General features: G+C 32.4%; 2 protein-coding genes across 3 annotated transcripts; both read right to left on the bottom strand.

Annotated features, from left to right (window-relative positions):
- Positions 1-7,245: 7,245 nt before the first annotated feature.
- Positions 7,246-7,806, bottom strand: LOC111896922 (L10-interacting MYB domain-containing protein-like). Its single transcript, XM_023892896.2, has 2 exons — positions 7,489-7,806; positions 7,246-7,413 (listed from the first exon to the last, which is right to left on the bottom strand). The coding sequence occupies exons 1-2, from the start codon at positions 7,804-7,806 to the stop codon at positions 7,246-7,248; spliced, it is 486 nt and encodes a 161-aa protein (XP_023748664.2).
- Positions 7,807-18,712: 10,906 nt separating this feature from the next.
- Positions 18,713-20,561, bottom strand: LOC111897002 (3'-5' exonuclease). 2 transcript variants are annotated; one of them, XM_042898378.2, is made up of 6 exons: positions 20,143-20,561; positions 19,716-19,895; positions 19,497-19,627; positions 19,273-19,434; positions 19,034-19,144; positions 18,713-18,905 (listed from the first exon to the last, which is right to left on the bottom strand). In XM_042898378.2, exons 1-6 carry the CDS (start codon positions 20,456-20,458, stop codon positions 18,834-18,836), a joined length of 972 nt encoding a protein of 323 aa, XP_042754312.1. In that variant the 5' UTR covers positions 20,459-20,561; the 3' UTR covers positions 18,713-18,833. The 2 variants fall into 2 exon arrangements, with proteins under 2 accessions (XP_042754312.1, XP_023748747.1); XM_023892979.3 differs by having other exon boundaries at positions 20,140-20,558.
- Between the last annotated feature and the right edge of the window lie 5,077 nt (positions 20,562-25,638).

Raw genomic sequence — 25,638 nt, 5'->3', positions numbered from 1 at the left:
CCTATGGGTTTTAGCCCAACTTGATTATCCATGGAGCATTAGCCCACTATACAAGTATGGATGATTTACACAATCAACCCATATATTTAATTAGTCTTTTTTTGATCACTTAATGAATCCTAGATTAATTCTTGATCAATACTAATTAAATAATCTTATTATTCTTATTATTAATATACTAGAACTTATAATATATTAATAACCATAAGTGTCTTATTTCTCTCATTATAGTCTATCCAAGTGCATGATGGTATGCAACCCAAATGGACCATGCCGGGTCGGGTCAAGTCTTACCAAATATAGTTATGGAATTAGACATTAATCCAACAGTCTCCCACTTGGATAAGTCTAAAACTATTATTGCGTATGACTTCAGGAACCAACCGGCAATCGTAGCTCTCAAAAGCTTCTGTCGAACTCTGACCTTGTAGATGAACTCTGACCTTTGTCAGTGACTTGTCCATTAGATAAGGGATCATATATTCCTCCATTCTAGATATCATATGGACTGAGACATGGATTATAATCATTCTCTCTGTCCATTTGTTGTTTCCCGATTTCCGATTTATGACAACTGACTAATTGAACAAATCAAATCAGTCGTGGCCCGGCCGAGCACTTCCATTTGTCATCATCAAATCATCGAGGGGCCCACACATATCGCTTTTATCCCGAAGGTAAAAGGAACGGATAAACTTCGACTCATATGGCTTGTTCTACTACTTGTTGAATCATACACAAAGGCACGTTTTATAGCACCGAGTTACCAAATGCGTTTTCGTGCTATCAATGTACTATCAACTCATAGTAACAACTCATATCTCTAGGTTTGAAGAATATAAGATATTATCGTCTCATGATCACTCGTGATAAAACCCATGAAGTGATTCCAATGAGCGCGGGTTGAATCCAATACTCAGAACTTATGAGCACTCATGATTGTTGTAGCCTTGTCCAACACCTTAGACCTCTACAACCCATCATGACAGTCTTAATTCATATCTACTTCCAAAATATGACTGACTGTGGATGGTTTGAATAACTTAGTCATTCCGGAAGAATAACCCAGTTTATTCGGGAAGTCAAAACATGCAAAGTGAAACACAATAATAATTGAATCCAATATGGTATCAACCCTTTGAACATAAATAAAACACCTTTTATTTATCACCATATGATTACACATTATTCATTGTACACTGTTTCAGCTATCAACTTTATTCTTGAATTTAAAACAATAGTTGTCCCATGCTCCAAGCATGTACACTATGTTTTTTTTTTCAAAACACTAGTCAAGCCACACACCAAGTATGCATACTATGTTTGTCTATGATCTTTACTTTGTGAACTAGATCAATTGAACATAACTTCAATGATCCTCTTTTCACACTCCCAAATCCTTACTGCAAATGCAAGAATTCCAAATTCATGCCATTTACAGAAATCTGTTAGATTCTAAACTTATATGCATTGATCCTCTTGTAACGATTATGCACAAAGTCACAAAGACTTGGCAACAATCATTACAGAGTATTCCAAAGGAGATCAACTCCTTGGAAATATCCTTCTTGCATTAAGTTTCCTTAATCTTACACAGATTGAAAATTCTAACTTTGAAACATTTCCAGATTCCATTTTGACTATCACTTCTGAACAAGAGTTGCCTCCTTACAGACTATGTCAATATGGTCCTTCCAGAATTATCACTATACTTCCAATTGTCCTTGAGCAGCCAATCTTTGGTAAACCTTAGATTGTCCTCGACAATTGTTTAATCCTTTTAGTCATATCCAGTTCTAAACCTTTTCCCTTCTTAATGCCCCATGCATTTTGAAAATTTTAGAACGGATGATTATAGCTCATGTAATCGATCCTATATCCGAAGCATATGGGACACGATTCATGATGTCTCACATAAAGACTAAACCAGTCTTTTGCTATAATATTTCCATTTCAATTTGCCAAGTTCTCATAATTCAGATTATGAAAAGGGATGCCGTAATCATAATCGAATTTTAGAACGCAAATAATGGACCCATATACAAAATTTCCTTATGTTGAGCCATTCCAACATGAAATTCATATATATCCTTGACTAAATGATAAAAACCTCACGATCTAAGCTTATAGATTTGAGATGAAGCATAATTTCCTCTCCCTTAATTATAGCAAAACAACTTTTTCCCAATTGAAACTTTTGTTTTCTATAATTAACATTGCTAACTTGCAATACTTATCATAATTATCATGCTCCCACTAACATGATGATTATTAGCATAACACTTATGCTCCCACTAGCTTTGACATGTACTCAGAAATCAGCTGGACTTCTAGAAATCAATACTTCATTGACCAAAGTTCAGATTTCTGATGCTAGATTGTTTTGATAAAGTTGTATCAAAATCATACACCTTCCCTTAGATAGCACACTTGTGAGTCTAAACAATTATGAAGAGGTATGCCGTAATCATAATGGTTAGACCTTTTTGCCACTTCTCACAAGTCCAGGTTAGTGTGCCGGTTAACCACACGCGCTCCACTAACGACTTTGAGAATGCAAATATCACAATTGCTATCTAGATAAAATCTACTTAGTGAAAGTGTTTCCTCACCATCATTTTCATGAATCGGAGAGAAACCTTATGACACTTAGATTTATATGGTGTATGAGTTCCTACCCATATGAATTTGTCAAACCATAATCACAAGACAAAGATAATGACAAATCCAAAACCATATGGATTGAACTCAATCTTAACTTCTTGCCACCTGGCAGCTCAAGGGCCTGCCATTGCTTCCAAGTTGTTATGCAACAAACTGAGAACTCTAAGAACTCATATGCAAAGCCAACTTTAACTGGAATGGGCACAGATATGTCAACACAATAGATTATAAACCTCAAATTGTGTGCTAGAGAAGAACTTTAGGTTTTATTCTTGATTAGTTCTTGAGACTTTCAAGACCTTTAAGACTCCCACTGTCCTCTTGACATATAAGACTCCCTTGTCAAACATCCAAGAGATAGTGCGGATTCTAATCAAGAAAAACACTTTACCCAATTGGCCTAAGTTGGTCTTTGTTTTATCCAAAACATCACAACTTACCAATTTCAAATGTACAAGAGTAGAAAACTTTTACTCTTACATTTGACAAGTGTTTTAAACCTTCTTTAAGACATGTCACTCAAATGACAATCTTGGAGTATGGCTCTAAGACTTGTATTGGAACGAAGTATGACTCATCTTCTTGATTTAACCATTTCAACAATTCAAGTTCCTCTTCTTAGTCATAAGAATGCACTAAGACTTCCTTAGAGAACTAATTGTGCTATGGTTTCTTAATCATTAAGATGATCACAAAACTGATACTAAAGTACTCTCCCATCTTTTCAGATTTGAGAAACTTTTATCCTTCTGCCATATTTGATTCTTCTTATTCGCTCTTTTGTGGTGGACTTAATCAGTGCACAAGAATGTGTACTCGATCCCTAAGTCCTTTACTTGACTCACACATCCATGTGAACAAGTAATTAGTCTTAATTTTCCAAAACTTGAAAATTCTCATTCATCATGCTATACAACTTGCATGATTCCAAGTTCCGGTCCAATTGAAACTTGGGTGATGAGAATCTTTCCTTATTTGGTAAATCTAGACATTACCACAAATGAAAGACTCAATTTCATATTTCCACTCTTGCTCTTAATGGAATTATATAAGCAACAATTTTTCCTCAAATGCCATTGTAAGGATATTTTAAAATAAATAAAATCAAAAATTTTCCTTTTATTTTAAAACTTTGCGGAAAAACTTATCCTTACAATCCATATGAAAAACTTGTTGTTATCTATTCCTTAAGCAATATCTCATAACTCCTAAGAAGTAGCTCAAGAATCCGATCTTCAAACTATGCGATAGAAATCCATCTACGCCATCAGATTCAACATATTCTTTCTTTAAGTTTCTTCACTTTTTCTTTGATTCTTAAAACATCACCATGTGACCCAGTCACATCATGTATCAAGAATCTCAGAATAGAAACTTAACAGAGTTAGATAGTGGAATTTACCTGAAGTAGAGTCAAACTTATTGACTTTAACATCCTTAGGTAAATTTGGCAGCTTCGTGACCAATGCCCCTTCCTTTGGCAATATAAACATATGGACCCTTTGATAATGGTACACGGGACTATCACAGACTTAGCTTTTTCTCTTTACCATTTGGTCAACCGAGTTGACTCTGGCCGATCCATTTCCATTGGGAAGAGAATGCTTTACTGGATATCCAATGTCATCATTGTCAATGTCCACAAAGTTTTAGGAAGTTGATCTTAACAAATAGATAAGATCATTAAGGGTCTTGTCATAGTCTTTTTCATAGGTGTTCCAAAAGAACTCACTATATGACTTAGAAAGTAGTTGAACCACCAACTTTCTCAAGACTTTGACACCCAACTCTCCCGGCTTGTCAATATGTGACTACATCTCCAAGATGTGATCACACCTAGACCTTGCCTTGCCAATAGGGCTTGAGTGACCTTAAACCTTTTCAAGAACTTGTGGGTTAGGGAGAATAATTGGAGGAGGTGAAAGAAGTATGATATCCATGGGACATCATCTTTATTAGGAAACCTTGTTTCAAGAGATTTGGGAAGATCATAGGTGTCTAAACCAGACATCTTTTGGGAGATATTCAAGATAGTTGATTTAAAGTCCTTAATATGACACCCAATATGAAATATTAAGGCTAGGACCCAACAAACTATTTTATAACTTAGAAGAGGTATGCCGTAATCCAAGCTATAAAATATTTGAAGGTAGGTGAATGACGATTCACCAATTTCCACCAAGATAAACGAAATGTATTATTAGGTTTTAATTGGTTTTGAAACTCCTAGATCTTTTAGATTCATTAAACTTTTCAAAGGCATGTTTCAATCTCGAGTGTGCCCTTCAGGTTTTGTGACTGGGATGCCGAGGATCACAAAACAAGGTGTGAAGTAACCATGCAAATCACTTGGTACCCTTAATAAATTACCCCTCAATCGATGTGCCGGTTAACCACACACGCTCCATCGATACTATGATAAATATTAAGTCACCCTTTACCTACCTTGTTAAGTCCAAGTTAGTGTGCCGGTTAACCACACACGCTCCACTAACGACTTAGACAAAGTGTAAAGTGCAATTTCATGGATTAGCACCTTATTCACATTTTTCCTAAGTAACTAAGATTGGGTATTATTAAGAGTTTAGTTACTTAGTATTATCATTAATACTTTTAATGAAGGGAGAATTCTAGTCCTGTCAAACCCGTTCGGCTAACGACCCTCCACCAGTCAAGCAAGCGGTGGGTGAGAGTGGACACCCATTAAGTTGCCATTTTATAGGCAACAACCTTATACCCACCTTATAGACCGGCTTCGTGAATGAGGCGTACTAGCGGTAAGACTGACTTTACTCTTATACATATATATATATTATTAACTTATAATATTATAAAGTATAAGGGTTGAATTTTAACTTTTAAAATTCTAAGGGCTAACTTGGAATTAAAGTATTCATAAGTGAAAACTTTACAAATTCCAAAACTTGAGGGCAAGTTTTGAAACTATTCAAAACTAATTAATTCCATAACTTATGTGTTTAAAGTAGTTTTAATCCAAAAACTCTTCAAGTTCCATAACTTGAGGACAAGTTATGGAAGACTTTAAACTAATAAAAGAATTAACTTTTCTTTATTTTATAACTTATGGAATTAATTAAGGTTACACCTTTTTTTTATTTTATTTTATTTTATTAAATGAAGAGACTCTTGGTCCTCCATAACTTGAGGACAAGTTATGGAGTCATAAAACCATTTAATTAGAACTAGACTCTTCATTTTTGTAACCTTTGCCAATTTTTATGAGTTTTATGATTCTTAAATGTGACTTTTCATATAACTTGAGGACAAGTTACAAAAACACATTTTAGAATCAATTCTTAGATTAATTTGGATTAAAACCAACTATCACATAATTTTATTCATTAATCTAAATTCACTCATAAAACAAAGTAACACAAAAAACTTTTGGTGATCCATAACTTATTCTTAAGTTATGGAATCCTTTAAAACATTAACACCAAATTTTTTGTAACTCCATAAAACTTTGAATCATTTTTTTTTTTTAAAACCTTTTCATATCCATAACTTATGGAGGTTTCAAAAAATAAAACTCTTTAGATCAAACTTTTAAAACTAATAAAATAATCATATTATTTTATCTTTTATTAAATTTGACCTAATTCAACTCATAAAGCAAATTATTCAAATTTTACAAATAATTAGTTTTTCACAAGAACAAGTAATTATCTTAAAATTTGACGAACTTCATGTTTTTTTTTTCTTTTTTTTTTCAACTTTGAAAATAAAATATTTGCATCAATATAACAGAAAACAACCCGTGGCTCTGATACCACTTTTGGGTTTTGAGCATTCTAACACTTCCTAAGTGTACATGCAACCCTAAATACCTTGGATCTATGTTTTCTCTATTATACATGCAAATAAGAACTTCCAAGGTATTATCCTAATCTAGCATACAAAACAATAATGTAACAAGATAGAATACATACCTCTTGATGTAGAAAGTCTTCATGAAGCTTGAGTGCTTAGTGCCCCAAGTGTGACACCTCAAATGGAATCACAATCATCAAAACACTTAGAATGACTTGAGAGAATTCTACACTCACCAAAATCGGCTAGCCCTTTCTTGAATACTACTAGTGTCTCTAGTGGCCGATTTTTCCTCAATAATAAGATGCTTATATAGTTACACAATTAGGGTAAACTCTTAATTGTCATGGCTTTCCATTTCCTTGGATCCATGGGTACAAATACACCATGGAGCATCCATGGACCATCCTATGGGTTTTAGCCCAACTTGATTATCCATGGAGCATTAGCCCACTATACAAGTATGGATGATTTACACAATCAACCCATATATTTAATTAGTCTTTTTTTGATCACTTAATTAATCCTAAATTAATTCTTGATCAATACTAATTAAATAATCTTATTATTCTTATTATTAATATACTAGAACTTATAATATATTAATAACCATAAGTGTCTTATTTCTCTCATTATAGTCTATCCAAGTGCATGATGGTATGCAACCCAAATGGACCATGCCGGGTCGGGTCAAGTCTTACCAAATATAGTTATGGACTTAGACATTAATCCAACAGCTGGCTCATCCATCTATGTATCCTCAAAATCATGTGTACTGAAGGTTTCATTGGGATGAGCTAATGTCGAAGATGGCCCCAAACTGTGAACACCGGTCGAGGTTGCCCCATCAAATAGTTGGGTACAAAGTTCAGGGCAAAGGAGGGGAGCATTTCTCAGCTTATCTACATACTTGCTCAACTGTTTGACAAATTTAATAAATATTATTAAAGTAGTAAAAGAATAATCTACTTTAAAAAATATGTATATATGTACCTTCGCTTCCGCTTCCCATTCTTCATTAGTCATGTTAAAAGAATTCGTAACGGGATTATAAATATTTCCTGTTTTGTTTTTAAGTTTTAACCACACTGCATACTTTGCTTTTAAATAGTCATATCGGTTTTTCATTTGTTTTTTGTCGACAATAAAATTATGATCTGTTTTCAATTTCTCCGCGACCATAGCCCATGAGCTTGCTTTTAGTCCGCTACCCTCCCGGCCATTGCTCGTTAATTCTTGTATACATGCTTCCAAAAAAGTTTTGTCCACCAATTCCGACTTCCAACTAACCCTAATTCTTTTATCTGCCATGTCTATTGTAAAAAGAAAAAAAAAATCTAATCATCCACATAACACACATTTACAAATAGCTAACACTATTTGCTTGATGTCAATAAGATAAAACATATATTTTTTTGTTTAACCTAAAGATAATACAACTTGAAGACAATCTTGGGAGATATCATATACACACAGTACATAACTTGAAGACAAGATCTCATATATCAGTTTGGTAATACACATATACCTATGTAACAAATTCTAATCATTGTCTTGAGCATTTTGATCTTACACACAATTGCACATAAACATATCATATAAACACAGTACACAATTCATTCGATTTAACAACTATATAAGGGGCTGTGATTTCACACATTAGTTCATACAGATTTCATACACAAGCAATTCATTCCTTCATATAGATAAAATCAGATTTCATAAACAAAAACAGATTATAAATTGATTTCATGCCAACCCTTTGTTCTAATTGAATCCAAGAATAATGAAAGAAGTAATTTCAAACCCTAATTTCAGAATGAAATCATCAATTTGACAGCAAACATTGAAGGGTTTTGTGATTTCAGAAAAAAAAAACGAAGAAACGTACCTGCAGTCGATCTCCTCACCGGGGCTGTGTCTTCGTCGCCGGAGATGTATCTTCGTCGGCGCAGGAGGTTGGCAGGAAACTGGAGGAAATTTTTGTGTCGTCGATGGCAGCAGGAGCTGTTGCTGCTTGTTGCGCTGAATATTGAAGGAAGAGGAAGAATGAGCGGCGATTTGTGTTAGGGCACAGGAGAAGAAAAATGCATCGGTCAGCCTCTTTTTTTTTGGACCGAGTCAGCCCCTTGGTCATTGATTGCTTACCGAGTCAGCCACAATGGAGGCCCATCAAATAGTCTGACTACTGACCGGGTCAGCAGTCAGCTCTGACCAGACTGGGTAAGTGCAAATCAAACGACCCTTTAGTCCAACTTGTTAGTTTCTACCATACGGTCCATAACTTTCTATTTTATTGTAGGTTTAGTCCATGATTTGTGATGATTTTTCTACCCTTCCTTATATATATATATATATATATATATATATATATATATATATATATATATATATATATATATATATATATATATATATATAATTAACCAAGGAACCAATGTTTTTTTTTCAATTTTTAGAACTTATTTTTTATTAAAAAAAAACTAAAAGTACAGAAATTCATAACTTTTTATCCTTTTTCCAATGATATAAATTTCGATTTTTTTTTACTTCAAATTCACAATGTGAATCTTCGAAAATTCACAACGTGAATCCGAATTCACACGATGAATCTGAAAAATATTTTTCACATTCACAATGTTAATATATGAATTTAGATATTTTTTCGATAAAAAATAAGCTCTAGAAATTGAAAAAAAGATTTGGTTCCTTGAAGAACCCATAATATATATATATATATATATATATATATATATATATAGCTTTAATTAAAAAAATAAGATGATCCCACTCCAACGTTAAGCTATCGGTTGAGGGTACCTTTCAAACAACTCATGGTACTACTAGATTACAACCCTTTAGTGGTACTCAAATTCAATTACTCGAACATTATCTCTTCATGAATTTTCCATAATTCACTCTCACACCCCTCCTCATCGCCCCTATGCCCTCCGTCTCTCAATTGTCGTTGTCATTAATCCTCATCCAGCTTGTCGACATCGATGGAATTTTCACCTTAGCTCTGCTCTTCGACATGTTCTTCTTAGATCTATGTTTAGGTTTGTTTAAAATCATATTTATGTCATTTTAAAATATTGATTACCTTCATTAGCTATCCTATAGTCTTATTATAGATCTATCTATTTCTAAAAAATACATCAGAAACACTACAGAAGAAACACAAAACAGGAAAATTAACTCGTTTGACACTTTATTGAAGGAAATTATTGAAAACTTCAATTTCTTAACTCGCTGATTACAAAATAATGGATCATATGTGATTATATACTAAAACAAACACATTAGAATGTAACTAGGATTCTAAAATTGTAAACACTTAAACTTTCCTTGTTACTTTCCTTATTGCTCAAGAAAATTACAAAGACTTGGACATCACTTCAAGATAACCTTTGAGCTCGATCAGAACATGCCAAGTGGCCACATTTGTCTCAGCAAATTCGCCAACAAACACATTGTACCCGTTTTAATCTCTTTATAGTTTACATGGAAGATATCTCATTGTACCCAAGCCGATTCATGTATGTATGTATAAAATATTATTTTAGCTCTCCTATTTGTTGCGTTTGGATTAGTGGTGTGTTTTGGGTTCATATTTATGTATATAGTTGAGTAGATTTGGTTATGTAACTACTAGGGGATCCATCAACCGACCAAATTGTTTAGGTATGTTATGCAACCACATAGGCTTGGGATTATAGCAGTGTCAAATGAGACGAAAATTTGGCATGATACTTATAGTGAAATCATCTTTGGCGTTTAAACATCCACCGAAGAAAAGCCCAAATTACCCTTGAATAATCGACATGGTCTTACAACAATGATTTGGTTTATGACTTCTTCAACTCAGATATTAACAAGTAAATCCTATTATTATGTGAGATACTATTAAAACATGGAATTCGGCCAAAAATTACTATGCAAACATGATTTTTGATTTTACACAGTGGGTGATATTAACGTGTGTATGATGTTTTGTCCGCTACACAAAACTTACCACATTTTTATATTTGCATAAAGACTCATTTGGATAAATCAAGTAATCGGCAAATACAAAAATGTACTATTGTATTCGAACTTTTGGTTCGCCACACACGAGGAACACAATGTTAATAAATCTATACAACTTACAATATAAAAGTTTTAGAATATCATTTGACTATGTTTATGATAATACAAATACGATAAAAAAAAAGTTAAATTTGACTTTCAAACCTATTTTAATTTATGTTTTGTCATACATGATGTGTTACATCATAAATTTGTTGGTGCAAGTCAGATTTATGATGATGGAAAGCACTCTTGATAATTATTAGGATAAGTTAAAGATTATATAAAAAAGCAATAGTACCACTAATAGTTATTATTATTATTATTATTATTATTATTATTATTATTATTATTTTCACAATTTCGTTTCTCAGCTAATCAGCTTTTAGGTCCAAATTTTGACATCAACTTGGTGGAAGTCGACATATTATAAATGTATTACGTAAAAAGGATGGATTGATTTCAGATACGAAAAATAGCTAATTTCTCCATTACATGGGCCCAATTAAGGGACAGGTCATGGAGGCCCGATCATTAACATCAGAATAATTTTTTTTATTATACAGCCCAATAACAGAGTTGCCTTAGGCCCAAATCAGAACAAACTTATTTTGTTTATAAGAATAAGAGGTAAAAGGATTAAAACTTAAAGAAAAAATAATATTAAATACTAAGGCTTAAAGGGGTTGAAACACCCAAAATGTACTATCATGTTTACAATCTTTTAAACCATTTGATCAAAAAAGTAGATTATTTCTGCCACAACATTTTTCAAAAGGTTTAATAATTGTCATGGAATGAAAATGTTAAGAGTCTTTGAGTCATCTCCACACCATCTGATGAATTCACTGCAATACTAAAAAATAAATATGAGTAGAAGTTAAGATTTCTTTCACAAAACAAACTTTTTGGCAAGACAAACTTTTTAGGACTATTAATTATTGAGGATACAAAACGCACCCACGTCTTTTCCATATAAAAGAAAATACGTTACTATTTTTTAGTAAGGAAATCATTTGAAAGAGTTTTTCTAATTTTTTTTTTCCTGAAAAAGTAAGCTCACATTGAAGGAGACAGGTGATATCAAAATCTACGCTACAAAAGAATTTAAAAAATAAACCAAATGCCTCTTAAGTCTTATCTCTTCAATCTCAAATTTTCTCCAACAGATCTTGTAGGTTTCACGATTGGTCCAATAGCATAGTGCCAAGTGTTTGTTGTAGTACCTAAAAAAGAACCTTATTTAACTGTTGTCTTAAATGTAACCTTTAAGAGAGGGATGAAAGGGGAAAGAAAATGAGTTTGTGATCAGATTTCCACGTGTGACTAATGAGTAAAGTGAATTCCTCGATTGGTTTGACATATGAAATAAAAATAAGGGCCCTTATTCGGATATTAATTTCCCCAAAACTACCACAACTCTATGCATATCGGTGGAAGGTAAATATGAATAGGATGAATTTTATCAATGTGTCACACTATTACTATGGCTGTGGAATAAAAAAAATTATACTCCCTCCATCCCAGATACGTTAAAGCGTACATGTATCAATTTTGAAAAATTTACCTTTTTATATTCCTTAAAGCATCTCTAGGAGAGGACAATACTAAAAAAAGATATGCTTTAGTTTTATAAAACCACAAAATCTTCTACACACTCCTTCGAGGAAATGACAATAAAAAAATGAGTGTGAATGAGTCTATGATTATGTTAACAACTAAATTTAACAGTAAATGCTTAACTCACGTACATGAAATTAAAATCGAATATTTTATTGCAACTAGTTTAGAAAAAATTAAATAATCATTAAGATAACACACTCCAAATCCAAATCACACTAAGGACTTTTTATTTCTTGCTCTTAATCATTGAAGTTGCAGATGTCATGGGGTCAAGACTTGCGTAATGGTTGTTTGATTATGGGTTATTGTGCTTTGAAAAGATCCCATACACCCCAACATCGTAATCTCATATAGCTGATAACTTATTTTATTTCCTTATTTTTATTATTTTATTTTAGATTTTTAGCTCTTTTTAATTAGTTTTGCATTGTATATTATTTATTTTCTTTTTCATGGATCGTATCGGGGACTTTTTATTTTGCATAAGAAATTTTGCAGGATTTTGGAGCTCATTGCGGTTGCGGTTTGACTGGAGTTGGGCTTAGTGGGCTTTCCGATGCATTGTTGGGCTTGGCCGATCCATAAAAGAAGATTTGGGCTTAAAAAGCTAAAGGCTTGGATGAAGTGGGCTTGTGAAGATGGATCTTGGACTTTTATTTTGGGTTTGGAGCATCCATATTTGAAGATAAAAGATGATTGGTTAATTTAAATCACATGGATATGGAGGGGACCAAGAGAATCTTTGGTAGTAGAAGGGTGGAGTGGAGGAATGAAGAGCCAATAGCATTACAGCAACACGCGTGCGGGTGGGATTTCCGTCGCGCGGGTACCAGCGCAACTGCCCAGTTTGGGCATTTTGGTCATTTGGCACACCATAACCTGGAGGGATCAGATCCATTAGCTACATTCTCGATTTTTCACCATTGGAGATTTGTAGGAGGCGATTTTGGAGCCTGAAGACTCATTTCTTTTAATCTTTCCAAAATATTGGTAGTTTCTTTATGCAATTAGACTTTTGTGATTGTTTTTCTATCGCCATGAGTGGCTAAACTCTCTATTTTGGTAGACCTTGGCTAAAACCTCTGAATGTTTGTGGGTTTTTGAAGGATTTATGCTTATTTATCATTTATCTTATGTCTATGATTCTAGTTCATAATTTCTATGCTTGTTTAGTGTTTTGATCATGAGCTTGGTACTTTAATAAGCAATTGTTGGTTTATTTCTTTGGTTTAGCATTGAATCATTGAATTTACTTAGAACAAGAGCTTTATGATGGTAGAAATCATCTCTAGTTTATGAATCATAACTCCTTTATGGATGTGTAAGCATTGACATCCTCTAGGAATTGGGGATTTCTTCACTCTTAAGGCTGATCAACTTCTTGGGTTCAATTGCTTCAATTGGATCTTTGATATTGATTCAGAAGGTGTATTGTGGGCTTCCCCGACCTCCATACTACCTATGAGAAATCTTGGCATATCATGCTTCATGATTGTTAGAACCAATTTGGGATGAATGATAAGCTTCATGTTAAATCCGAATGATAAACACACAAATGTTCATTGTGTTGAATAGCCTTGGTTTACTAATTCTCTCCAATATTTAAGCATCTCACTTTCTTGCTTAATTGCAAGTTTTTAGTTATTAAAGTCTTTTAGTTTTCAAACAATCATAACACCCCCTTTTTAGTTTAATTGTAGTTAGTTAGTTTATTTACAATAGTTCTTTTAGATTGCATTGGTGATTGAATACAACCATTTCCCCGAGGATTGATACCCTTTTTTACCATTATATTACGTTTTATTTGCAAACAAAGGGTGTAATTTGCTTAGTGGACTTGACATCCCACCAAGTTTTGGCGTCGTTGCCGGGGAAATTGGTTATTGTTATTTGATTGTTTATGCCTAGGTCAACAAGAACCGGTGAACTACTCTACAATCCGGAAATTATAAAAGAAGCAAGAAGATTGAAAAAGCTAGCCAAACAAGCAAAGCAACAACAACTCGTTCAAGCTTCTTCCTCTTCTCTACTAATCAACATAGAAGATCAAGTTCATACTTCAAGTGATACCGACACCGAACCGAATTCTCTAATTGTTGGTCAATCCTTTAAAGACATTCCGTTTGAAAACTACATATCCATGAATCACACTCCACCTCACAATCCCAACCCAAACCCAAACAATCAAGATGCCAATACCTCACCCCAGCAACCAAGACAACAACAACAAGAACCTCTCATTGATATGCCACCTTGGAACCAATCCCCTCTTCAAAACTAACCCAATTATCCACCCCCACAACCACCCAACCAACAATTCCACCAAAACAAACAATCTCAAACCAATGCTTTTCAAGTTCAAGAACAAGTACATTACCCAAATCAACCCAATTACCAACACCCTCCAATGTACCAAAACCCAATGTACCCACAACAACCTCCTTACAACCAATACCCTAACTACCAACCTTATCCACCACCAATCTACAATCCCCAACAATACCCATATCTACCTTACCAACAACAACCCAATTATATGCAACAATATCCCAATTACCCATTTCCACCCAACCCCCCTCAAGAGTTGACACTTCGATAAATGATGGAGACGGATGTTACTCATACACCTCTTGCTATTGTTTATCCCGCAAACCGCCGAGGAATTGAATTGAAGTCAAGTTTCATACATCAACTTACCAAGTTCCATGGTTTGGATAGAGAAGATCCTCAAAAGCATTTGAAGTCCTTTCATATGATATGTGTTAGCATGTTGCCTGAACATGTGACATTGGATGATTTCAAGTTAACCGCATTCCCGCTCACCTTGGAAGATAAAGCTAGAGAGTGGTTATTCAACTAACCACTGGGATCTATTCACACATGGGAAGAGTTACTCAAGGCCTTCAAAAGCAAGTTTTATCCCACATCCCGGATATCAAGCCAAAGAAGTGACATTTTGGGGATTCGTCAAGAGGAGAATGAGACTTTTCATGATTTTTGGGAGCGATTCAATGAAAATCCACACATACAGAGAGAGAGAGAGAGCGAGAGAGAGAGAGAGAGAGATATAAGAAAACAAACAAACCTGCTATTCCAACAACCTGCTTGTATATAACCATGGTTGTAGAATTCACTACTCGGTAGCCGTTCGGCCGACTACCGAGTAGCGAGTATTTCAAAGTAATCGGATTCGGTAATTCATGTAGAAATATTTTTGAGGAAACTATATATGTCAAAATCATAAGTTAAAACCATAATTTTATTGAAATATATAACAAAATTAGATACATTTGAATACACAAAAACTGAAAAACACACAATGGTCTCACTTCGTGAATAATTACTTAAAGTTTAAGATATATGTAGTAATAATCACATGTGTATGTATTAAATAATAAATCATTAACTATATATATATATATATATATATATATATATTAATCACCGAGTTGGCCGAGTTTTACAACACTGCTCACTTTAGTAACGAGCCAATCGGTGAGTACTCAGATTCTATAACTCGCCTCGGTAAGAGGACGAGTAGGGAGTACTCGGCCGAGTAATCGGCCAACTCGGCGAGTTTTACAACATTGTATATAACACAGTTTCAGCAAGATGTGTACAAACTTCAATAATAAAAGCCAAAAAAATGTTAATTTCTTCATGGAAATTAAAAATCTTGTGATGAAACAAAATAGCATAAGGCGAGAACATATCCAATGAATAAGTTGGTTGGGGATTCATCAAAGAAGATGTAAGAGGAAAACGAGGTATGTTGAATCACTTTCTAGGTAGAGAAAGAGGAAGAAAACGAGAGATGTGAGGTGTGAGAATGAAGTAAAAAAGAGCAAAGAAAGAGAGTAGATGGAAATGGTAGAGAGATAGTGGACGGAAGAAAGAATTTGATGGTTTTAGGAAGACATAGTGGTATACACAATGTCCTAGAGAGGTGGTGATCGGCATCTCAGAGTGAAGATTAAGGCACATGGCAGGTGTGTGGAGTACATGCATTGGATGATACAGGCGGTGGATAGCATTTGTGTGTGTCTATTGAAGCCCCCAAAAAATTGTAAAATTGAGAAGCACGCATAGTTATTCATCGAAATCCCATGAAATTCTCTTAAAATTCCACAAAAAAAATCCTCAATTATTAGACTAGAGGGAGTGGAGTGCGGTAAGGATGACATGACACCTATGTGGCATATGGAACACCCCCCCCCCCCCCCTCTATGCGGTTTGGGGAGTGCGGTTTGGGGACTTGGGAGCGCTCCTCTCTCTCTCTCTCTCTCTCAATCTTCCTCCCTCTCTCTATCTCTCTTTTATTTCTCTTTCCTTTTTCCATGGTATACCACTCCTTGAGTATGGTAAGGGAGTGTGGTAAAATGAGGGAGTGTGACACCACTCCCTCCAGCCTTAGAACCTCACCTACCTACTTTCCTAATATGTAAAGGTACGGATATATATATATATATATATATATATATATATATATATATATATACACACACACACAGACACACATACACACACTAGTTTATAATCCGTGGAAACCATGATTGCAAAATTAATTAAACTTTTATAGTAAAAAACTTAAAATCATTAATCATTTATTTTAAATACATCATTAATTAAAAGATACTTTTTAGTTATATAAAGTTATAATCATCAATTTAAATAAATACATGAAATTATATAACCTTATGATCTATATTAATTTTATTTTAATTTTTATTCTAATGTTATTAATTTAAAGTAATTAAAGTGAGAAATTTAAATTTTGAAATTTGAAATGAATAATCAATAGGTTGACAAACGACATGACATTAATTAAAATGTCTAATAGAATGACACATGGTAAAAGGTGTAGACAAACTCGGATAAAAAGATTCGAGTCTTTAGGTTGGAGTGACTGGTGTCACACTTGCTACAGTCCACGTAGGCGCCACGTTACATTTACCACACTGCAACAAAATTTTGTCATTTACATGACATGGGTTATCACACTTGCAATGCAACTTTTTCGTAATATTTATTTTATATAAAGAAATCAATATAAACAAGTTATTTTAATAAAAACTTAAATTTTATTAACTTGATAGAAAATCATACTTGCAATTAAAAACCATAATATACTTAAAATTAAACTAACACACAACAGCACTAGAAATTTAAACACACAACCTACTAGAAATTAGAAGAAAACGAACTTAAATTTGACGTCATTTAGGACACTGTCTTACAATTTACCAAAACTCAACATGCGGGAAATGTTTTGTTGGTTTCTTCATGGAAAGCCTCTAGAGCATTCACAAACAAAGTACTTTCGTTTTCACTTTACTTGGCTTCACTCACCACCCTATGAAACACATTGTTAACTGAGTTGAAACAAAACTCGTACATCTCCATTTGGAGAAGATGATATTTGTTTCGAGATACAATGGTTTCGTGGTTGGATCTTTCGAAGGCCCTACTCTAGAAAGTACTCACGGTGAGGTTAATGTCGAATGTGTCTTCTGTCTTCTGTAACATCAATCCACGAACGTATGATCTCTTCATCAGTTTACCAAACACGAGCCATTTTTTAGCGATAAGGTTTTAACGAAGATGGAAAATAAGTTAGGAGAATTAAATTAAGAAGATTTGAATGAGGTGAAGAATGAAGAATGATGGTTTTTATAGTTGAGGATTAAGGGACTAAAATTTGAAATTTCGAAAAAAAAAATTATATATTTGAAAAAGATGTATTTTTTTGAAAATATGGCATTTTGGAAAATGCAAAATTAATTAAATGGTTAAAAAAAGGAAAATGGGTTAATTTTGTTTCTCTCTCATCGATGAAACTTCATTGAGTAGCCGACCGAGCTCAGCCCACCGAATGGTCGGCCCACCTGGTGTTCGCTGAGTATGTCGAGGTTTTCGCCTAGTGCATTCGATTGAGTCTTAATGACGGCCCATGCAAAGGCTCGATTATAGTATTTGTCGAGCTTTTTGAAAAGAAAAAAATGTCTGGCCCAGAACTCATTAAAGTGGCTCGATTATTAATTTTTATGACCCTCTTATTATCTCTATGAAAAAGATATTATTGTATTATTGTTACTTGTGAAACGAGTTTTTAATTTCTTGTACACTTGTACCATGTTAGCCCTATGTCGTTGGCCCATTAAGCGAAGGCCATTTGTTACTGGGCTCTATAGGTTTGATCAAGTCCAATAAGAGAGTTGCCAAAGGCCCAAAGCAGAACAAGGATATTTAGTTTATTTATAAGAGGTTAAAGGAATAAAATTTAAACAAAAAATAACTCTTAAATATTCAGGTTAAAAGGGTTAAAATACCCAAAATGTACTATCATGTACACAATCTTTTAAATCAATTGATTAAAAAAAAGTGGGATTATAATATTACCACATCATTTTTCAAAACCACAAACAATCGTCATATTGTGAAAACACTGCATTTTTCAACTGAATATATAAAATTTCTACAACCAATAATAAAATTTATTCCACAAATATATCAATACTAAAAGAACTTTGTTGAAAGAAAGAAAAAAGAGTTTGAAATAATATATGATTAATTTATGTAAGTAATTAAAATACAAAAAATATGTTAAATAATACATTTTACAAATTTTGAATTTCGATTATTCAAACTCATGAGGGTGCAATGGCTTCTTCCACCACCTCATTTGTAGGCGTATCAACATCCGGTAGACGGTTAAGAACCTGAATAAATGATGTTTAAAAAATATCTGAGAAAACATCTTACCGGATTAAGTCATGTCCTCATTAAGTCAATTAAGTAAAAAAAAAAAACAAAATCAAAGTTGACTTTGACTTTGACTTTTGCTTACCTCGAACAAATGCCAAGAAACAAAAGCATCTGTGGCTGCATAATTCAGTTGTTCTTTTGACAAAGGATTCGCCTCCCAATTTCCTAATCTAATTTTCGAGGGTTTTGGAACCTGAAAAAAAAGACAGTTAATTCAGTTAAAATGTTCTATAGCTTAAATAAACATTGGAATTTTTTATTTATTTATCTTTTACGTAGAAAGGGTAAAAGGTAAAATGAGCAAGGAGGAAGTAATATAACCTCTTTGCAAGTGAGAGCCTCAGTTAATGATGACAAACTCCAACTCTTAGGCTCTCTACCAAGCTTTTGATTGGCTAAATATGACAAATCTTCTAAACCATCTACAGACACATTATGATCATTGAAAACCTTATGAGCATCACCAGCAATTCCCACTCCAACCTGTTCATAAAAATCTGATTAGATTCAACAATTAGGGTTTACAAGTTGCAACATTAACATACCTTCACAGATTTGGAATCCCCAAGAAGTGACTTTAAGCTTTCAGGGAATCCAGAATGAATAACATGCATTACATGACAACTTGCAGCATCTGCACATATCTGTAGAACTGCAGCCTTCCCTTGTTTTACACCTTCATGATTCAATAACAAATGAATCATAAGTAAAAGTATGTGAAGATTTATAAGAAGGATATTGAGTTCTGATAGGATTATAAGAACCTTTCCTGAAAGATGGTCTCCATTCAACGTCAAATCCAATAATAGCACGACCTCCATCTTTCTTCTTGAGTTCAACAAACTTTAAGAGCTCATCTGCAGCTTTTTCCACCTCTGGGAATGTTCTACTGTAAACAATATGACCTTTAAAAGCCATTGCAGGGTATCTCATCTTTATATTATCTGAAACAGGAATCACAAAGAAGATGCTTATAAGGTAGTGATACTTCAAATCCATGAAATTAGTTGAATTATAGAGATCCGTTATCTGAATCCTGATTTCTGACTCATTTCATCATTTCTATTCCCGATTACAGTGGCAACAGTGCCCAAAAGCTTGAATTTCTCCGTTGACAAATTTCCTTTGTTTACAGATACATTACAACCTAGCTAATTCAAAAATAATTTACAAAGTGAAGTAGATTACCACGATTGGAAGAATCACTCGGGTTAGAAAACCGATTTCTAGGGCAAGGTAATAACGAGATCGAACTTGAAGGGCCAACTGAAGAGCTGTTAAATGACAATGCAGACCGTGTAAACAAAGAATCAGGCAATCGCCGGCGAGTTCTCGGACGATCTCCGTCGCAATTGGCGACAGATTTCTTGGACGAGGAAGAAGAAGCGGCGGATTCAATAGCAGCGTCAATTGACTGAAGTTCTTCGTCGGTGAAATCCAGATCCCAGTCTGAGCAGACGCTAACAGTAGATGATGGTTGAATTAGGTCATTTTTGGGGATTTCCATGAACAGGTTGGACGCAAAGTAGCTACGCCGGCGTGAAAAGTTTGAACGGTTTTGTGTTTCGAGGGAAATCCTTGGTTTGTATTTACATTGTTCGCCCCTTATTTATTTTCTTCTTTCCAATTTCAGTCTTTTGTTTTTATTTTCCTTTCTTTTTAAAAGTTAGTTACACGAGGGTCAGTTGCAAAATATGACAACCAGTTATGTCTCCATTTCTAATCTGGTCGCCAATTAGAAAAGTTATGTTTAGGCTACTTGATATATATATATATATATATATATATATATATATATATATATATATATATATATATATATATATATATATATATATATATATATATATATATATATATATATATATATATATATGGGAAATCTTCATAAAAGTCCCAATATTTACGGAAAAGTTACACTTTAGTCCTAAGATTTTTTTTTTGAACGAAAAAGTCCTGAAAACCGGCAAAAATTTACAGTTTGACCCTTTTTGACCGGTTGAAACCGGTACCAAATTAATTTGGGACTATTTCGTAAACTAATCCAAAATATTGGGACTTTTCTGTAAACAAAAAATATTAGGACTTTTCTGTAAACAAAAATATTAGGACTTTTCTACAAACAAAACCATTATTATTATTATTATTATTATTATTATTATTATTAAAGAAATATAAATAAGAATACTATTTTTTGAACTTGTTAGTATTAATATTATTACTAATACATATAAATGAATTTAAGTGAAAAAAAATAATATTAATGACATTGTTTAAGGGTGAATGTGGAGGAGATGTTAATGCTTTTAGCATTGAAATCATAAATGTTTGCTTGTATATTTTTACTTTGTTATGGTCATTTCACATTTGTTGTTATTGTTTTCAATTCAGAATAATAATACGTAACAATTTAAAAGAAGTTACATATTTGTAAAATTATTTATAAATAGTTTAAGCTAGAAGGATTTCTCACTTTGTATATAAAAATGTTTAAGGTGGAAGGATTATTTTTCAAATTCAACAGATCCACTACAAACATCTACATAGGTAGCCCATATCAAAATTCAAAAATATTAATTACAATATCTTGTTTAATAAAAAGTAATAGGACATGTTTTTTGGATTAATACTTTTGAATTTTGATTAACACTTTTGAATTATTCCTATTACTTTTTATTAAACAAAATATTGTAATTAATACTTTGGAATTTTGATATGGGTAACCTATGCAGATGTTTGTAATGGATTTGTTGGATTTGGAAAGTAATTCTTCTACCTTAAACAATTTTATATACAAAGTGAGATTAAACTATTAATATGCAACTTCTTTCAAATTGTTAAGTATTAATATTCTAAATTGAAAACAATAATAACAAATATGAAATGACCATATACAAAGTAAAAATATACAAGCAGACATTCACCATTTCAATGCTAAAAGCATCACCATCTCTTTCACTTCAACCCTTAAACAATGTCATTAATATTAGTTTGTCATTTAATGCATTTATATGTATTAGTAACAATATTAATAATAACAAGTTCAAAAAATAGTATTCTTATTTATATAATAATAATAATAATAATAATAATAATAATAATAATAATAATAATAATAATAATAATAATAAGGGTTCTGTTTGTAGAAAAGTCCTAATATTTTTGTTTACAGAAAAGTCCTAATATTTTTCGTTTACAGAAAAATCCCAATATTTTGAATTAGTTTATGAAATAGTCCCAAATTAATTTGGTACCGGTTTCAACCGGTCAAAAAGGGTCAAACTGCAAATTTTTGCCGGTTTTCGGGACTTTTTCGTTCAAAAAAAAAATCTTGGGACTAAAGTGTAACTTTTCCGTAAATATTGGGACTTTTCTGAAGATTTCCCTATATATATATATATATATATATATATATATATATATATATATATATATATATATATATATATATATATATATATATATATATATATATATATATATATATATATAGGGTTAGGTTCATGTGAGAACACTAGATTTTGTGAGACGAGGAGACCAAATCTTGACCACTCATCTTGAATAATCAAAGGCTGATGTTAATTTAGATTAAACCATAAAATAGGCGGTGACATTTTTGTAAATTAATGAAACTTTGGGATTAGATCAAGACACAGATGGGCAAAAATGGAATTTTGCATTCTTTTTCGTTCAGCACACAAAAACACCCGGTATTCTTCCTAAAAACCCTAGATACGAACACTAAAACCCATTTGATCCAAATCTCAATCATCGTTCTGCTTCCAGAAATTCATCTTCCGATTGTTACACAAAAACTCTCGATAATCAACTAGAACACTAACTTCTTGTGATTTTGAACTCGTCATCTTCGATTTCTCTTTGGATCGATTTCATTTGTGGAGTTCTGCACTTTAATCCCTCGATAAAACCCTAAACTTACTTACTTTGATTCTTATCGAATATTTCTATCAAAGAAAATGGATACATCAACACGTGCTTCAGAATCTACACCATCAGATCATCTAAATGACATTATTACCAAAACTTCTCAATAATTCCATGTATTTTCAATAGTTCTGTTAATTATCATTATATATCATTGTTCTCGTTTGATAACAAGGATGTTGCTTCAAGAATTGATCTTCTATTGTTGCTCCATTCTCCAAATCTACATACTGTTAGTGATTAGGGTTAGGTAAATACCCATTATTATGATCATAAAGTGAAATAGGTGAAACGAAATGAAATAAGATGCAAGATATACCATACCTTCAAGAAGCAAGCGAAAATGTAGAAAATAACATTAAATTAATCTGGAAACTCGGTAGTAATCAAACTAGCAGGAGTAAGGACCTTGTGCAAATGCATTTCAAAGTATTTAAGATTTTACCACTGTTTCAAAAATGGCTGGTTTGAGAGATTTTTAGAATCGTTTGACTGGTACCTTGTTGAAAGATGAAATTAGGTGACAATTCCCTGGTATAAGTATTATGATTAGATTTTTTATTTTTCTAAACAAAACATATAACTTATGAAGGAAAAATGATGATTAATTAAAGAATGAAGAAAATACTTTTAAACTGCTACACTTTAAGCTCAATCTTTGACTTTATAGTTTATAATTCTAATATTATGCAACTGTTTGTACTAACATTAATTTTTTCATGCAGCTAATATTATAACAAGAATGACAAAATCAAAAATAAAAATGATGACAGCGGGTAGAAGTAATGAAGTGGAAACTTCAACAGGCAAATAGTTGGTTCAAAAAATAAAATTTGTTTCAGATTAATCATAAATCTAAGTTGATCTTCTGATTCCAGCTCCTTATTCTCATTCTACTTGAAATTCATCTTCCTCCCCAAGAAATCTTCACGACAAAATGCTAAAAACATCCCTCCCGATTCCGTTTTGTTCGACAAATCTTCCATAATACATCTTGGTTTCGTCGATCTGAAGCGATTTCCGATCCAAATGTTGTTCAAGAATACATTTTGTTTCCCAAATCTCTCGATAAAAACCCAATCTCTAGAGAAAACCCTAAGCTCGTATATACCTAAGCTCGATCGAGAATACATTTGTTTCCGATAAAAATCACCTTCCCAAATCTCTCGAGAAAAGCCCTATGAAACTGAATTAAAAATCTTCATCTGATTAAAAAAAATCAAATTTATCCCTTTTGGGTTAAATTTTGGATTTTGATTCTGATTATGAAGCTACCGATTCTGATTAGGATCATCAAAAACGGATCGTTCAACACAATCTGGTAAGATAAAACTAATATGTCTTTTAGTTTGTTTTTTATACAATTCTGTTTTCTATGAATCCATGGATTAAGTTTGAATCACTTGTAAAAACATAGTATATGTATTAAAGTTTGATTTTTGTTGTTGAAATAATACTAGTGTTATTATATTTGTTCTAATTCATGAATTTTTTTAGTATAGCAATGGAATTGATTACTGCAAAAAAGGGTTGGTGGAACATTCACTTAGGAACATAGGTTTTATGGATAACAAAAATCTTGAAATATTGTGTTGCATGTATTTTGCAAAGCTTTATACACATACCATACGTAATCTCAAGATGGAAATATCTGAAGAAACAAGGGAATGGAGAAATTTCATTATAACGAATTTGATCATCATCATTTTGTGCATTCATCATGTCATTCTCATACTGAATGTGAGTACCTAGTTAACCTTGGATAAATCACATGTGGAGAATTCAACTAATATTTGTACTGATAATAACTATATGTAATTGAACACATGTGGTCATTTTACAAAGATTCAAGTTACATATTGGTTATATTGGTTAATAAATGAAAGTTTGTTGCCATAATGGCTAAAAGGTAAAGTACAATGTCTATATTAGTAGCAAGAGTAAAGTATGTTACTATTTTACGTAATTTTAAGTATTATGATATAACAATCTTATGGTTTCATAATTGATATGTTAGGTATTCTGATAAGATAAACCATATGTACTTCATAACTTGATTTTTTTTTTTATTTTATTTAGATGATATAGGAGTTTTTACACATTGAAGTCTAATTGTTTATCATTTTTTATAGTATATAATACAAGTTTATAGTTTATAACGTCAATCTTATGGAATGTTTGTGTTAACATTAATGTAACACATGTGATCATTTTATAGAGGTTCTATATATTTATTATATTTGTTAATCAATAAAATTACGTTGTTATAATGGGTAAAAAGTAAAGTACCATGTTTATATTAATAGCAAGAGTAAATCGTGTTATTGTTTTCTGTAATTCTAGGCATTATGATATGACATGCTTATTGTTCATAGATTATATTCTAGGTATTATGATTTTACATGTTTTGGAATGTTGCAACAATTTGAACTTTATTTTAATTTTTTTATAATATATAATAAAATTTATTCGTTAAAAAACCAAATATAGTTATAAAACATTTTCTATATTAGTATCAAAGTTAAAGTATGTTGATATTTTACATAACTCTATGTATTCTAATATTACATGTGTATGGTTCATTCTTGATAATCTATGTATTCTGATAAGATAAATTGTATTTTGATATGACATGCTTATGGTTCATAGATGATATTCTAGGAAATTATAGGTATTCTAGTTTTACATGTTTTAGAATGTTGCAACAGTTTGAACTTTATCATAAATTTCATATACTATATA

The sequence above is a fragment of the Lactuca sativa genome, chromosome 1 (assembly GCF_002870075.4).
Source record: "Lactuca sativa cultivar Salinas chromosome 1, Lsat_Salinas_v11, whole genome shotgun sequence".
In the NCBI taxonomy this organism is placed as follows: domain Eukaryota; kingdom Viridiplantae; phylum Streptophyta; class Magnoliopsida; order Asterales; family Asteraceae; genus Lactuca; species Lactuca sativa.
This window is presented reverse-complemented; position numbering and strand designations above follow the sequence as displayed.

Bases quoted from the DNA above. Each gene is read 5' to 3' on its own strand.
- LOC111896922 (XM_023892896.2), bottom strand. From the start codon at position 7,806: ATGGCAGATAAAAGAATTAGGGTTAGTTGGAAGTCGGAATTGGTGGAC. The intron at 7,414-7,488 runs GTACATATATAC...TTTGTCAAACAG, and splicing joins AATGGGAAGCGGAAGCGAAG to TTGAGCAAGTATGTAGATAA.
- LOC111897002 (XM_023892979.3), bottom strand. From the start codon at position 20,458: ATGGAAATCCCCAAAAATGACCTAATTCAACCATCATCTACTGTTAGC. The intron at 19,896-20,139 runs GTAATCTACTTC...TTCCTGTTTCAG, and splicing joins GAGTGATTCTTCCAATCGTG to ATAATATAAAGATGAGATAC. The intron at 18,906-19,033 runs GTAAGCAAAAGT...TCATTTATTCAG, and splicing joins TTTCTTGGCATTTGTTCGAG to GTTCTTAACCGTCTACCGGA.